This window comes from Nanorana parkeri, unplaced genomic scaffold (assembly GCF_000935625.1).
Source record: "Nanorana parkeri isolate BGI_ZX_2015 unplaced genomic scaffold, ASM93562v1 scaffold1139, whole genome shotgun sequence".
Lineage (NCBI taxonomy): Eukaryota > Metazoa > Chordata > Amphibia > Anura > Dicroglossidae > Nanorana > Nanorana parkeri.
Genome location: NW_017307407.1, coordinates 176,576 through 191,706, shown reverse-complemented (window position 1 = coordinate 191,706; position 15,131 = coordinate 176,576). Strand labels below are relative to the sequence as shown.

General features: G+C 40.1%; 1 protein-coding gene across 1 annotated transcript in view; it reads right to left on the bottom strand.

Annotated features, from left to right (window-relative positions):
• The window catches only part of LOC108796615 (copine-4), a 200,173-nt gene that overhangs the window by 47,282 nt on the left and 137,760 nt on the right, over positions 1-15,131 (bottom strand). Inside the window, exons 7-8 of the mRNA XM_018568113.1 lie at positions 7,967-8,065; positions 3,892-3,978 (exon numbers count right to left, since the gene is read on the bottom strand). Coding sequence (XP_018423615.1) covers positions 3,892-3,978; positions 7,967-8,065 — 186 coding nt within the window. The remainder of the gene's footprint in view (positions 1-3,891; positions 3,979-7,966; positions 8,066-15,131) is intronic.

The window sequence follows — 15,131 nt, the reverse complement described above, 5'->3', positions numbered from 1 at the left end:
CCCCCCCCTTCTCCCTACTCTCATCCCATCTGCAAACCCTCTCTTCTATTTAACCACTTTTGTCTCTTTTCTCTCTTTTATATTCTTCACCTTTGTGGAAACCGCTCTCTGGTTTCAAGGGCGGACACATGTCATTAGAGCTCTGATGATGAAGGTCTTCCCTAGAAACCAGTCAGTGGTGACTAACTGAAGGTTTATAAATGTACTGTGATGTACAGTATGTAAACCAATGGTCCCAGTTCTTAACTTCTGCATGCAGGTTTGTATTTGCATCTGATTCGCTTTTTCCCAGTACAATTTAATGTAAATGCAAAGCTTAAAAGCAACACAGACACAAACCTCAAGTAAGTCAAAGCAAAACAGCAAGACTTTTTTTTTCTTTTGAGCATTTGACTTGCTTTTGAAGTTTATATATGTTAACCTTTAGGCCTCATTACAAGGGCATGTTTACTTGCATTCAGGTAATTTCAGTTTAGCTGTGTTAAAAAAAACAAAAACATTGGATACCCTGAACGTATCTAAACCCTTGTAAATGCATGTAAACATAAGAAAATGTACGAAGCGCGTTAGTTTTTGCCTCTAATCACACATAATGAATGGCTCTGGCTCCGTGACATCTTTATATTAGCCCCCTATGTGTCTCTGTCTGTAAGTTAGTACAAGGGGTGTCCCTAGAGTATTGCCTGAGGCGGGGGAGAAGAGGGGGTGCTGCCAATGCACGTTGGGGGGAAGTTGGGCGGCATCCAGCATCCTGTTTAACTCACTGACATCACTGGTTGCCACGAGCTGGGCAGGACACCGGCCAAAATGTCACAGGTTGCTAAGCTCTTAGCAACCTGGGACGCTTTGGCCAGGCAGGGGACGGCAAGCACACCTGCCGTCGCCCTCCACATGACCCATTGAGATGCTGCCTAAGGCAACAACTGCCTTATTATAGGGACAGCCGTGGTTAGTATTCTAATAAAGAAAATAAAGACGGGTCCCTGCATGGCTGTAATCCATGAGAAGCCAGATTTAAGATGTTTGCCCTCCACTATGTAAGAGAATCAAAATCACAAGTAGAGGTACTTCTATAGGCTGCATAGCATACAAACATAAATCTGTAAAAACAGTCAATTTTATCTTTGAAATCTCAAGACAGCAATACATAAGTCTCCAAGTACAGTGTAAAACCCTCAGATGCATTGATTTTGGAACAGATCCATGCCAGCTGGTGCAGTTTCTATAAGTATATAATATATAGTTATATATAACAGTTGAAATCAGATTGGATGTTACAGACAGCACATCTGCTTTTCACTTCCTCCAATATATAGCAGACCCCTATTACTGTCACTCTTTAGCTTTTCTAAAATCAACAAAGATTTGCTCATGCTTCAAGTAGTAAGGAACAGTTCAATGATTCTACAGCCAAAGATTGTACAGCATAGTCTACGGTACATGCATGAGAGTAGTGAACTGTTTTATTACATTTAACCCTAGGAGACTGCCACATTAAATCCTACCACATCACTGGGAATTAAAAAAATATTCTTTCTAGGTCAGGCCAAAGAAGGGTTACATATATATTTATAGACCGTGTGAAAGATTAATGAGAACATTAATTGTGGCCTATAAATCCACAACCGTCATGTCTAGTGGTAAAAGAAAAAACAAGGCATGGAGATAGAGATCATAAATATGATTCCGAAGTGATTGGATGCTATTTAGAAATGTTTATTTTTGACATATTTGTCTATAGAGCACACAATACAACAGAAACCTCCATCCTTTATGGGGAAGTACAGCTGTATCGCAGAGAAAAAGTATTAAGATTTTGTCAGTAACATGAGTCAAACAAATGGCACTGTCTTACATACCTGCTGATGAAAATTGTCTTGCTTTATAAAACAATGCTGTGGTAAATCATATCTGTATTATATTTGGGCAAATTGTACTGCAATCATAAAACTGAGCCCTGAGTGTATACCATCTATAACCTACTAATATACTTTACTGTACAAACACAGGTACTACAGATACAAGGAATAATACTGGTGATATACAGTATCTCATCACCTTTTATTATAAACTCCCACAGTTAGTTTTATATTCAATTACACAATGCCAACACTAATGAGTAAGTTGAAAACCTAATGAGAAATGTGACAGGCTAACAAAGTTGTTATTTCACCAGTCCAAATCAGAAGGTTCCTTCATTATACATGTATCACAGCTCTCCAGATATCCAGAATTAAAGACTGCATTTGTGTTTTCTTGATCACATCACAAAAAAATGATGGTGAATACATGTTGTATAGAGCAGTGGTTGTCAACCTTAATGAGACCAGGGCCCGGTAATAATTTTCCAAAACCTACCATGTCCCAACAGTAAAGGCACACTTACTTATTTGCGGTGTGCCAACTGATGTTGTGTTGTGCATTAAGCCTATTGAAAATGAGTGGGCTGCCAATGTGTCTTGAAGTGCCTAAAATTGCACATGACCCTTTTTCTGCAATGCAACACAGGGCACTGCACTACCACGTGTTGCCATCCATTGTGAAGTGCTACAACTCAGCTTCCCAGCCATAGTGGGCCGGGGTGCTATTCAAAATAAAAGGCAACGCAATGCAGTGCACGTGTTACAACAATGTGGAAGTATGAATCCAGCCTCAAAAAAAAGGTTATATTTGGGAATGCAAAAATATGTATTCTCATACTTTTATGAGTAAGTTTTTTTCTACCTGCCTAGTGCCTCCTAAGTATGTCTGTTAATCTACCTTGAAGTCATGTAATGATTACATGTCTGTAATTTAGATCAATAGATATACATAGCAGACACCAGACAAGCGACATTTGTCGAGCTGCAGATCACTTTCCAGTGCTAGGTGTGTGTTATGCTGTCATTGACTCTCCCAATCTCTGTGCCCCTCCTTGATTCTGTGGCATTTCTCCTGGCACCTGACTGCCATGGCAGTCTCTGTGCTGCTGCAGGTAGAGAGGGGACACTGATGCCTCTGAACAGTCCAACACCCAGCTCCGTTTCTTAAAGCCATGGCAGTCTCTGTGCTGCTGCAGGTAGAGAGGGGACACTGGTGCCTCCCAACTGTCCAACACCCATCTCCGTTTCTTAAAACATGGTAAATGCAAACCCCCAGTGTCAGGCTCTCAGGGGGGAGTGAGGGGTTTTAATTCAGGGAGCGCCTACACTGGACTGCCACTTGTTGTGTGGTGTTTGGGGCCATTCTAACTGTAGACTCTGAAGCAGATAGCCATGGCCCAACAGAAGGGAGTCCGTGGCCTGGCACCATGCCCCAGCCTGATGGTTGAGAATCACAGGTTAAAAGAGTTTCTTGAATCGAGAATTTTCAGAATGGCACCAACACAGAAGCAGAATGAAAGCTAAAATCCTTAGGATGCAAAACAAGTCTCCTATTTTTAAAAGACACCTGGGAACAGATGTAAACACCTTTTCTTGTGACTTCCATAAAAGCATGCAAAGCCTAGATGTAAACCTAACAGTTTGCTGACACTTTCAAATGTTCCAAATATCAGCTTCTACATATGTGCTAAGCTTAGTAGGCTGCCTTCAACAAATGACTCAGTCAGACAGGATATAGAGGAGCTGCAAGCTCATAGTTGTTATAAAAGGTTTTAGAGTTGTTGAATGCTGGTGTTCACAACAATAAATTAATGTTTTGAAGCAACAGCTATACTATTACAATGCTCCAGTTCACTTCTTAAAGTGCGCTATGGGAGAGCGGAAACAAGAATCAAATGGGTTGCTAAAAGCAATGAGAATACCACTTCAAAAAATTCTAGTCTTAAGGCCCAATGTTAATGTTACCCATTTCCACTCTCACTGTAAAAGTAGTGTAGTTATTTTTAACGCTTTGCAGATATGGCCTTACCTTACACTGATTAAGGATTACAATTCCAGAATTTTTGTAGTTTTTCTTTTTCATTCTGTATTTTGGATTTATGCATTCCCATTGCACCTATAATGAAAACCGGCAATAATAGGATGATTACAAATGTAAATCAAATGTTTGTTGTATGTATTATTCAGTAACAATTATTGCATAGAATAAAACTTAAACATTTTATTAACCCAATGTTAAAGGTCGCCTTTTAATCTGCCCTTTTTAATAAAGCAGACCTACTGTATATCCAAATGGAACTGTCCACTTATGGAGACCATCCTTTCTTTAAAAATAACAAATGGAGAAAAAAAAAAAGTAATGTAATACCCATCCTACAGAGTATGTTCCTCTGGCCTTTTAAGCCAGCCAACCATCTGACTTAATGCAACAGTACGAATTCCAAGCTAACTGATGTCAAACTGGTGCTATTGACACCAGCCCAAACCAGTGGACACAGGCCCCTAATCTGGTATGCCAGCCCGCACACTGTCACAAAACTAAGATATGGATCCTACTCCTTTTATGCAATGGCTTTACCTGCGAGTTATTTTAACCTAAGGGGCAGCTGGTGCTGTGCCAGAGACCCCCTAACATGAGCTTGGGTTTAGATGCAGGCAACCCCCAGGTCACTCTATGGGTACTTGCAGATGTAAAAGAGGGTTGGTGGCAGGTAAAAGGGAACTAGATTGATAGAGAGACACAAGGCACTGGGCAGCTGGAGGTAGGAGTGAGGCTGGAGGTTACAATTGCAGGGAAAGCCCAGGGAATGCTCAGACTGTGGATGCAATGCGGACTGTGGATATAGAAATGGCAAGGCTGAGGGTATGAGTGCTTCTAAGATTGTGACTGTGGGGCAACTGAAGCTGCAAGTGCATTGGAGTTGTACACTGTGGACAAAGCTGAGTGGCAGTGAAACTGTGGGTGCAGTAAAATCTTAGACTGCTGCGGTTGCAGTAGCTGGGCTGTGGTTGCAGCGGAGACCAAGCTGGAGCGCAGCAAAGGCTCAGGCTGCAGGTGCAGCAGTGTCTGGGCTTTGAATGCAGCAGAGCCTTAGACCTTGTTCACACCAGTTGCGCTGAGCTAGAACGGGCAGTCTTGCCCACCTCTGTGCCAATGTAAAGACAAGGGAATTTGCTTTGTTTACAGTCTGCACAATTCACATCACTACACGGCAGTGGTATATGCCTGAAAAAAGTATGGCATGCAGTACTTTATTTCAGTGCAGCTTAATGTGAAGGAATCCACTGCATCGCACCACACAAGTCCAACAAAGCGCAATGGAACATCCCAATAAAGTTCTAACAAAAAAAAGCTACAGTGTTATGTGCCATTTCCCGCACATTGGCACTGCAATCTTCAACGATAGGGGCTGTGTTCTAAAGGACCTGCTGGTGTGAACGGGCCCTTAGGCTGCTGATGTAGCAGTGGCTGTGGTACGGATGCAGTGTAGACCTGGATGGGGTGCAGCAAAGGTGGTATTTAAAGAAACGACAAGCACAGGGAGTGTTTGGACACTATGCTCGAGCAATGACAGCACATCCCAGCATGTCCAGCATCAAATAATAAAATATAATAATGATTTTTATGTTGCTTATTATTGACTTAAGTGAGTATATAATATTAGTATGAGTATAAAGTATATAATATATAAACAATTCTCCCAGATTTCCTCTGAATTGTAGAAAAGGTTTTGACTGATTTCATAGATTCATATTAGTGATTCAATATTTGCTGTACAGTGTGGGATTCCCTTGCTACACCTGGCATTCTCAAAGTCAATTAGTTTTGAAAAAGGACATTTTGTCCTACATTACATCTTCACAAACCACAGCTGCCAATTTCCCCTTTTGCCCCAAAGCTCAATTATCGGTCTTGTGTAATGGATTTTATGACTGAGGTAGCAGACAGACATGACAAACATGTATCAGGGAAATTCTCGGCCAGCTGTTCCTTTTACCTCCAGAGAGGATCCCTCTACCTTCACAATACCATCTACTTATTGAGTGCCATAAACCACATTGCCACATTGTCATTGTTATCTGGAACATCACAGACGGGTCGCTTTACTAAAGGAATACAGATTGTTCACTTTCAGCAATTTACTGTTTACTGAATGTGCTTCTTTCATCCAATCTGGTGCAAGGCAAAATCCTGTTTTTTTTTTAATTCCCCTGGACATTATTAAATATTCAAAGTGCATACAGCTTCATAACTAAGCCAGGGGTAGGCAACTTCATCACTTCAGCTGTGCTCAAACTACAAATTACATAATGCTTAAAGTATATTTGAATGCATTAGCAATTATCCAATAGGGGTAATCAAAATTTCTTAAGGGACCGTAATATACAGGGGTACAGGTACTCCTAGAATGAGATCCTAATAGGTTGGACGTGATGGACTAATGTCTTTATTCAACCTCAAATACTATGTAACTATGTAAAATGTGGCATTATGCATCTGCCCCTGGGAGTCAAAACTGTGGTTGTTAGAATCTCATGTAGCTGCAACAGTACCATAGTATTTGCACTGAGATGAGCAGCGGGTGGGTCCAGCCAGTGCGGGAGGCAGGTCTAGCTAGTGTGATGTATTTGTATATGTGGTTACATGTCCTATATGTCCATTACTGCGCATGTCTGTAAGATAAGCAGAGAAGGGGAAGGGGATGGGCAGTCTGGTCAGTGTGGTGGGCAGGTCTGGCTAGTACTAGGTAATTGTTTCCGTGGTTATGGCCTATTGTCCATCATGTCTGTCATATGAGTCCATTCAGTGCAGGCAGGGGCAATCTGGTCAGGGTCGTCCCTATAATGAGGCAGCCTGAAAGTTTTGCTCTCAAAACACCTAAACAATGCCTGCATCCAATCAGATTGTTCAGGTATTTTGACAGCCAGCATAGCCGACTAGCAAGATACTGAAGCTTGGCCCAGTGGGAGATTCCTACATCCACACAGTTTAGTTTAGATGGAGGAACCTGTTGCACTTTTTCCATCTGACCATAGAAAATCTGCAGAAAATCTATAGGTGTATGGCCAGCTTAACTCTCGGAAAAGGGCAGTTAGGTCATTTCTCTTGCCTGTATTTAAGCAAAAAAGTGTCATTACAGAAGCTCCTCGGGTTTCGATAGATCGACTTACAATCTTTCACAGCTTTGATAAAGTTTACTGTACAGTACTGTGCAGTAAATTCCCAGTAATCCGGCACCCACGGATCGGTAGGTGCCGGATAACTGTAGTTTCTGGTTGCTTGAGAGGTAACTCTTAAGCAACCAGCCCCGAGATGCTCCACTACCCCATTCACCTGCCGGATAGCTTCCACAGCTGGCAGGTAGTATTGTAAACAGCCACGATCAAAAGCAAAACTGCTATTGGCTATTTCAAATTGCAATAGCCAGTAGCAGGCTGGCTATTGATCCCCATTGTGTACTGTCTGCTGCTGACCGTGGCAATACTGTACACAAAAGTACACAAAAGCACACTCCTCGGTTTACGATACGATTGATCGGGTTACGATGGGTTTATCAGAAGGCAGCCTGATCGTATACTGAGGAGTGTCTGTAGATTGTCTCTGCTACAGTCCCCATTGAAGTGTCAGCTCAAGCGAAACCAACAATGAGCAGTGGGGATGAGCTAATAAAGAAGTAGAAACTTTTCACACCGAAAAGTGAGTGTTCACTTACATTAAAGTGTATGTAACCCTAAAATTAATATTGAAGATATTAAAGAAACTGGCTTCCTCTGCCACTGTACTGTCTTTTTCTAACAAATACCTGGTGATTTTGCCAATTTCCTTATCTTCCTGCTGCATTTTGACCATGTCAAGCACAGAAGCAGATCTATGCTGGTATGGTCAGTTTGCATCCTTGAGCTTGCTGATGTACAGGATGCTGTAGCGGTGCATGGCGTGTCTGTAGTCCCATAGGCAGCATTAACCCTTTTGCTGCCAAGCACTCCAGAACGCTTTTAACCTCAGCTGGCCACACCATTTTTTTGCAATTTTTACTATTTTACAGTTTAGTTTTAATATCCAGTACATTTTTGCATCAACAACTTACATATGGTTATCTTACCTGCCTTCCTTCCATCGCTCCTCTCATTTCTTTAAACGATGTGGTGAACTCTCCAATAAAGTCATGTTTTCCATTAGAGTCCCAGTCCCAAACTATACACTAAAGAGAACAAATATTGACATAAATAGTCATAATCTAGTAGTATACATGCATTATCAACTACAGCAGCTTCATCAGGTCAAGTAGTTAACAACTGTTTCTTGAAACTTTAGTCTGAACAAATGGGTTCCATCTCTAGAACTACACATACAGCTTGTAAAGACATTTAATAAAAAATGACCTAAAGATTTGAATACATCTCCAAAAAAACTGTATGCTGTGCTCTTATAGCAAACAAGGCATCACAAGCTTTTATCTTTACATTTTGCATTAGCAAGCAGAAGCAATGAAATTGTGTACATGTGCTTGCCTTGGCAAAAACATGTATGAATATGTACTACCATCCATGAATCATGAACTATGGCTTGAGTCCCTACCACCCCTGGGAATCAGATTTTTAAAATGTGTCAAGGTTTTAGAATCATATTTTTTAAGCGTTGATGTATGTAATGTACACTTTTGAATGTAAATTAGTTTAGAATATATATATATCATACACACATATATACACACACACACACACACACACACACACACACAGACACACACTCTAAACTAAACTATAAACCGTATGTAGGATGCTTTCTATCAGCCAGTTTTTACATCGCTCATTAATCTAAACTCTGAATGGATTTCTGCTACCCTACTGATGGTGGATGACTACTGGAAATATAAGTAACTGATTTAAATTAGTTGCCTTCCTGGATATGGTAAAAACAAACTGACCATCAAGTACTTTTACCCTTACATCTCAAAATGGCACTAGTACCAATCTACATTGGTCCTAAGTCTAGCCCCAACAGGTAATAAATTGAATTTGCCCGAGTATAATGCAAATAATTGTATTTTGTCCCTCCATATAGAAAACATGTAATCTGTGAACTGCCTCCACATCATCCTCAGTCCTCTATTTAGTCCAGAAGGTGGTACAGGTGTGCATTCAACCATATCAGGTCTGGCCTGAAAGATGGATGCTGGCAATAAGGTCGGTTACGTGAGCAAATGTCCAAGTGATAGTTTTACTTTAAAATATGTATAGGAGGTTAAATGTCAAACCACATAAGACACAACATTTAGCTTGAAAGCTGACATAGAAATATTTGGTCCCTATTAACGCAAACTCGAAGATATGTGGAAGGAACAGACCTCTTACATCAGTGTAACATATCAAGCACCATTAACTTGATGAAATATTTGAGAGATTGATTGATCGCCACTCCCCCGACTTCTCCATTACAGTCTACGATCACTACGATTAACCCCTCCTGTCAAGCAACGGTGCTTGGTGTAATCCTTGATTCTGAGCTCTCCATTTAGCCCAACATCCAATCACTATCTAAATCTTGCCAACTCAACCTCCGTAACATTTCCAAAATGTGCCCCTTTTTAACAAATGACACGGCATAGCTTCTAATTCACTCCCTTGTAATATCTCATTTCGACTACTGTAACTCCCTCCTTATTGGCCTACCAATAAACAGGCTATACCCCCTTCAGTCCATCATGAATGCTACTGCCAGACTCATCCACCTTACCCTCTCTGCCAGTCCCTCCACTGACTCCCACTTCCCCAACAAATAAAATTCAAAATACTAACAACAACATACAAAGCCATCTACAACTCAAAACAAGCCCAAACTACATCACCAACCTCATCTCAAAATATCACCCTAACCTCCCCCTTTGCTCCTCCCAAGTCTTCCTGCTCTTAAGCTCTCACTTCACCTCCTCCCATGCTCGCCTCCAGGATTTCTCCAGAGTGTCTCCCATCCAATCTGTCCAGTTATCTCCTACTCTGTCCACCTTTAGGTGATCCTTGAAAACGTATCTCTTTAGGGAAGCATATTCCATCTCAATATAACCATCCTTTCACTTCTTCCATTAAATCATTCCACACAATTATTACCTTTTGTATCACTTGCCCTTCCTGCTAGATTGTAAGCGCTCATGAGCAGGGTCTTCATAACCCTCCTCTATTGAAATTGTAAACTGTATTTGTAAAGTGCTGCACAAAGTGTTGGCGTTATATAAATCCTATATAATAATAATAATATAATATTAACATTAATTTCCTAACTCTGGCCCTATAACCTGCAGTTTTATTCCCTAACGATGACCCTCAGCCACTAACAGACCCTTGCCCTGCCTAACACCTGCTAGTCTGTGTGTGTGACAATGGCAACACTCCTATGATGGTAATTGTGTTGATTGTAATTATTTATAGCAAACCAAAATGCACTGTGACTCATGAAGGCATTGAACTATATTTAAGTCAAATGTCCAAGTTTACTGAAGACACAATCCCTCCTGAAATATAAGTCAAGTAGAAAAGAGGATGGTAGGCTATACTACATCACTAAAGGTCAGCAGAAACTAAAAAAAGGCTTAAATGAACAAGATTTTAGTAGATTTTCAAACTGAGCCAAACAACATAATGTGGCTTTAATCCAACCCAGCTCTGATCAATCGCCTTTCTTTATATTTTTGTTTGAGACAACAATAGCCACCTATGTAATTTATCATAAAAATTCAAGTGTTAAGGCTGAACAAGGACATATCATTTAATATGAAATCACAATGCATGAGGAAAAACAGCCATCATTCCTGTGCTGTTCAAGAATCTATCAACGTCAAGCAGACATCTCTAGAGTAAGACAGGATAAAAAATACCATTACAAGTGCAACAGGGCTGCATTTCGGTTTATTCTAGAAAGCTGAACTGATCTATTATGAGCTGGTTAACAAGGTATGAAACACATAATTCTTACCTACACAGTATTTCCTGTGTTTTTACCACTGATCTTGAAAAGGTTAAGTCAAAATTATATGCTCATCCTAATTTATTAAGTACAAATCATTCCCTCTCGCATGAATAATTTTTTATATGCACATGAAAAAGGGCTATTTTTAATCAGAACCATCTGGACAGTCTCACACACCTGTACACATAAAATCACAAATTCTCCAGAGATAATTTTTCTTTCTCTCATTAGTAAAAACAGCCAAACAGCTGTATGGAGACAGCTCACATTTGGTACATTGACTGCAAGCTAACATAATGTCATAGGCAACGAATTATAGGTAGACCATCAGTCGAAACTACTAAGCATCAATGATCATTCTACTGAGGGAAATAAGAGGTCTAGATCTAGGAAAAGGTTTATCTGCTTTTTTTTTAAAGTTTGCTGGGTAATTTAAGATATAAATATACTATGGTGTTTGTGTTAAATTGATTTAGTAATCTTTTATAAGTGTTCACAAATGTTGGCATTTTACCTTTGCTCCAAGTTCTATTTGCTCAGGTTATATGGAACTTAAACTGGGGAGCTTCTTAAACCTCAAAATCAATACACCACTGTACACAGAATCTTCATTATGACCATTAAGGACCAGAATGCTTTGCTTCTAATCTAAAGTTACCAGATTTTCAAAATGAAATCCGGGGACACCCTACTGAGCACACCCACTTGCATTCACACCTATAAACCACACCCCCATTTGTAGCCACATACAAATAGCTCTATAGATGGAGAACGGTGCGATCACGAACCATTGATTGCTCAACTTATGGTCTTCTCCATGCACAGATTCTCCGCCCACAGGGATTTCCCCGTCTCCTCTCCATTCCTCCAGCGCTTATTGGAGGGAAAGACAGGGGAGGGGGTGGTCACAGCTGGCTGTAGCTCTAGAGAGGCAGAGCCAGCTGTCTATCAGGCAGGTGGATCCGAGTGTCAGGATCTTTCTCGTCTAGCGGCGGCTCTGCATATAGCAGGCTGTTTACTAATGTACTTTTGTGACACAAAGGAGAACTAAGGCCATAAAAAAGGATTGGCTTTAGTTCTCTTTTAAATCTACAGCCTCTTCCTTAACATTACATAAGTGGAGTTAGGTAGGATTTTTAAGTAAGTAAAAAGCACTTATAAATTTAAATTGTTTTTTTTTTTTTATTAAAGAATGAAAATGGAAACATGTAACAAATAAAAAGTAGTTGTTATCTCATTATGGCTGCAAAAGTGGAAATACCACTTACTGTATCTACAGCAAAAGGGGAAAAGGAAGAAATAAGAGTCACATTCTTCCTATATAGTAAAACAATTGCTTTATCTGACTTGTGTGCAAAAAGCCTGATATAATCATTGTAAACTCTAAAAGGGAGGGCTGATATAGAAAAGAAGTATATAACAGGAATACAGTAAACTCCCCAATGTGTCTCAAGCAACTGTCAAAAAAAATCAAACACATAATATGCCCTCGATTTTTTTTGCCAGTGCTTGCTGCACACTAAAAAGTTGTCGGTTGCTTGGTGCACATTAAAACATTTTTGTTAGTAACTAAATGTATTTAGTTGCTAATGAAATTCTTTGTTTACATCTTGCTCACAGCCAGCGGCTAGATTCTACAGTCAGCAGCAGAATGTAAACAATGAGAAGCAATAGCCATCCTACTATTGGCTGTTTCAAATTGCAATAGCAGGCTGGCTATTGTACCTTTGACATCTCTCTCTGGTCCGCTCCTCTGCTCAGTGGGCAGGGTTTCAACAGCCAGCCTGCTATTGCAATATGAAATAGCTAATAGCAGTCTGGCTATTGCTCCCAGGAGGGAGGAAGGGGAGCGGGGGAGGGGGTTGGGGTGCCGCAGAGGGAGGGTGGTTGCTTGAGAATTACTATTAACTTTGAAGCAACCAGAAGCTACAGTTTTCCAACACCTACCAATCCCCATGGGTGCAAGATAACTGGGAGTTTACTGTACCTAAATGACAAATGAGGCACAGTTCATGAAGCTTTAACACAAGGAAAAGGATCTTTATTTCAGCCACAATCATTGTAATTTTTTTGTAATTTTCAGATCTCATTAGACTCAGCTGAAAACTACAGTCAATTTTGTAAAAAATCAGGATCCCTATCCGGTTATTTAAGCTGTGTGATTTGAGCCTACCGCAGGCAACGTTCTCAGCTCACAGTAAAGCCAAATGTGTCTATTAAAAGCTATAGCTCTGAAAACAGCTACTGTTGATAAATAAAGTATAGAAAACATAATAACTTAATTCAATAATTTAAATGCCTAGCACTTGAACACAAACTGCTAGAAACATTAGATCTGCAACTCTCTTTGACCAGAGTTTAATAAATCTGAAAAACCACAAAAGAGAACCACATGAGAATTTCCCACAGGACACGCAAAGCTAAGATTAACAGTTTCTCTTGCTAATTGCCATGAATTAGAATTTTAAACAGAGTTGAGATGACTGAACATAGAGCAGAATTGTAATTGCTATTGATCAAAGTCGTGGTAATTCTAATGAGTTGAACAAAAGAGGGGTCATTCGGTGCTTGTATTTAATTTAAAAGGTCTACTAACTGTATCTTGTAAAAAGACATATGTTTCCAGACCTCATTATCAGCAGACAAAATACTCCTCTACAGCCTACATATCTATAATAGTATGTATTTTAGTCTTTGCTAAAGTCAAAGGGTATTTAACTTTTAATAAAAACAAAATGATGAGAATTAGGGATGCACCGATACCACTTTTTTTGGTCTGAGTACGAGTACCGATACTTTTTTTTTTAGTACTCGCCGATACCAATTACCGATACTTTTTCTTAAAGGGGCAGATATAACTTTTTTTTATGCCATCCTGTGCCCAGCCCACACCTGTAGTGTGGCACAGTTATATCTAATTCTGCATACCTGGCTGTATATTATACATTAAAAAATGTAATATACAGCCAGGTATGCAGAAATAAATATAACTGTTCCACACTATATGTATGCATTATGCACTACAGTGTTCGGGCCTTGACATGTGCTCAGCCTCATCCATTTTCCACCATATGGGGATACAAGGCTTAGTTAGATAGAATAGCAAGCAGTAGTGATTTTTTTTATTTTTTTATAACGCTAATCGGCAATTAGGTTTATATAAAAAAAAAAAAAATCACTACTGCTTGATATTCTATTTGGATGAGGCAAATCATGGATGAGGCAGAGCACATGTTCAGACCAGAACACTGTAGTGCATAATGCATTGCATATAGTGTGGAACAGTTATATATTTATATTTATTTATAAAAAACAGGATGGCATAAAAAAAAGTTATATTTGCCTGCTGTAATGCAATTAGTAATTGCATTACAGCAAGCAAATATAACTTTTTTTATGCCATCCTGTGCCCAGCCCACACATGTAGTGTGGCACAGTTATATTTATTTCTGCATACCTGGCTGTATATTATACATTAAAAAATGTAATATACAGCCAGGTATGCAGAAATAAATATAACTGTTCCACAGGGGAGGGGAGCATCCAGGAGACCGTATCCACCTGAGTAAACCAAGGAAGAAGATCTGTGACTGTTGAACTATTAGGAGCAGTGAGTACCCTATCCATGGTTTCATCCTGTTGGGAGTGAGCTACTTGGGCAGGCCGCCTGCTTATGACTTCGCCCTCTGCCTACTGTGCATTTTCTGTATCTAGAGTGGCTTATGTTTGCAGTAAGGTAGACTGCTGGGAGCTGAAGGTGGGTCAGCCTTGATGGAGGAGAATAATGTTCTGGGATATGTTCTATAGCGAAAATCTGGAGATCTTGGATTCTTTTACCATGTTTCTGGGCGAAATGTCGTGGGACACTGTGGTCGTGTGCGTCACACATACCAGCATCATGATAACCTAGCCTGTCACATACGGCATCCCTCCTGCAGCACAGAAACAGCACTGTTGCTGTTGAACTGTAACTAAGTCACGTGCTTAACTTAACATGGCTTCCAGCAGGCCTTAAAGTGATACTGAAGTCAAAAGGTTTTTAACCTATTTCAAATGATGAATAAATCATTTACAATGGATGGTGTGCCTTGATGTTTAAAAGTTTTAGTTTCCTGCAGAATTAGCTGGTCCCCTGAGCATTGACACTGATATCCTGTTTAAAGTGGCTCCTTTCCATTGCAGGGTCCTATGGAGCCACCCTTGTGTGTGTTAACAAGCTGTGTGTGTCTCCACATATACAGGGGCACAGCAACAGGCACACCTGTTCCGTGATCCTCTCTTCACCGGGCTCTTTAGAGGGACAG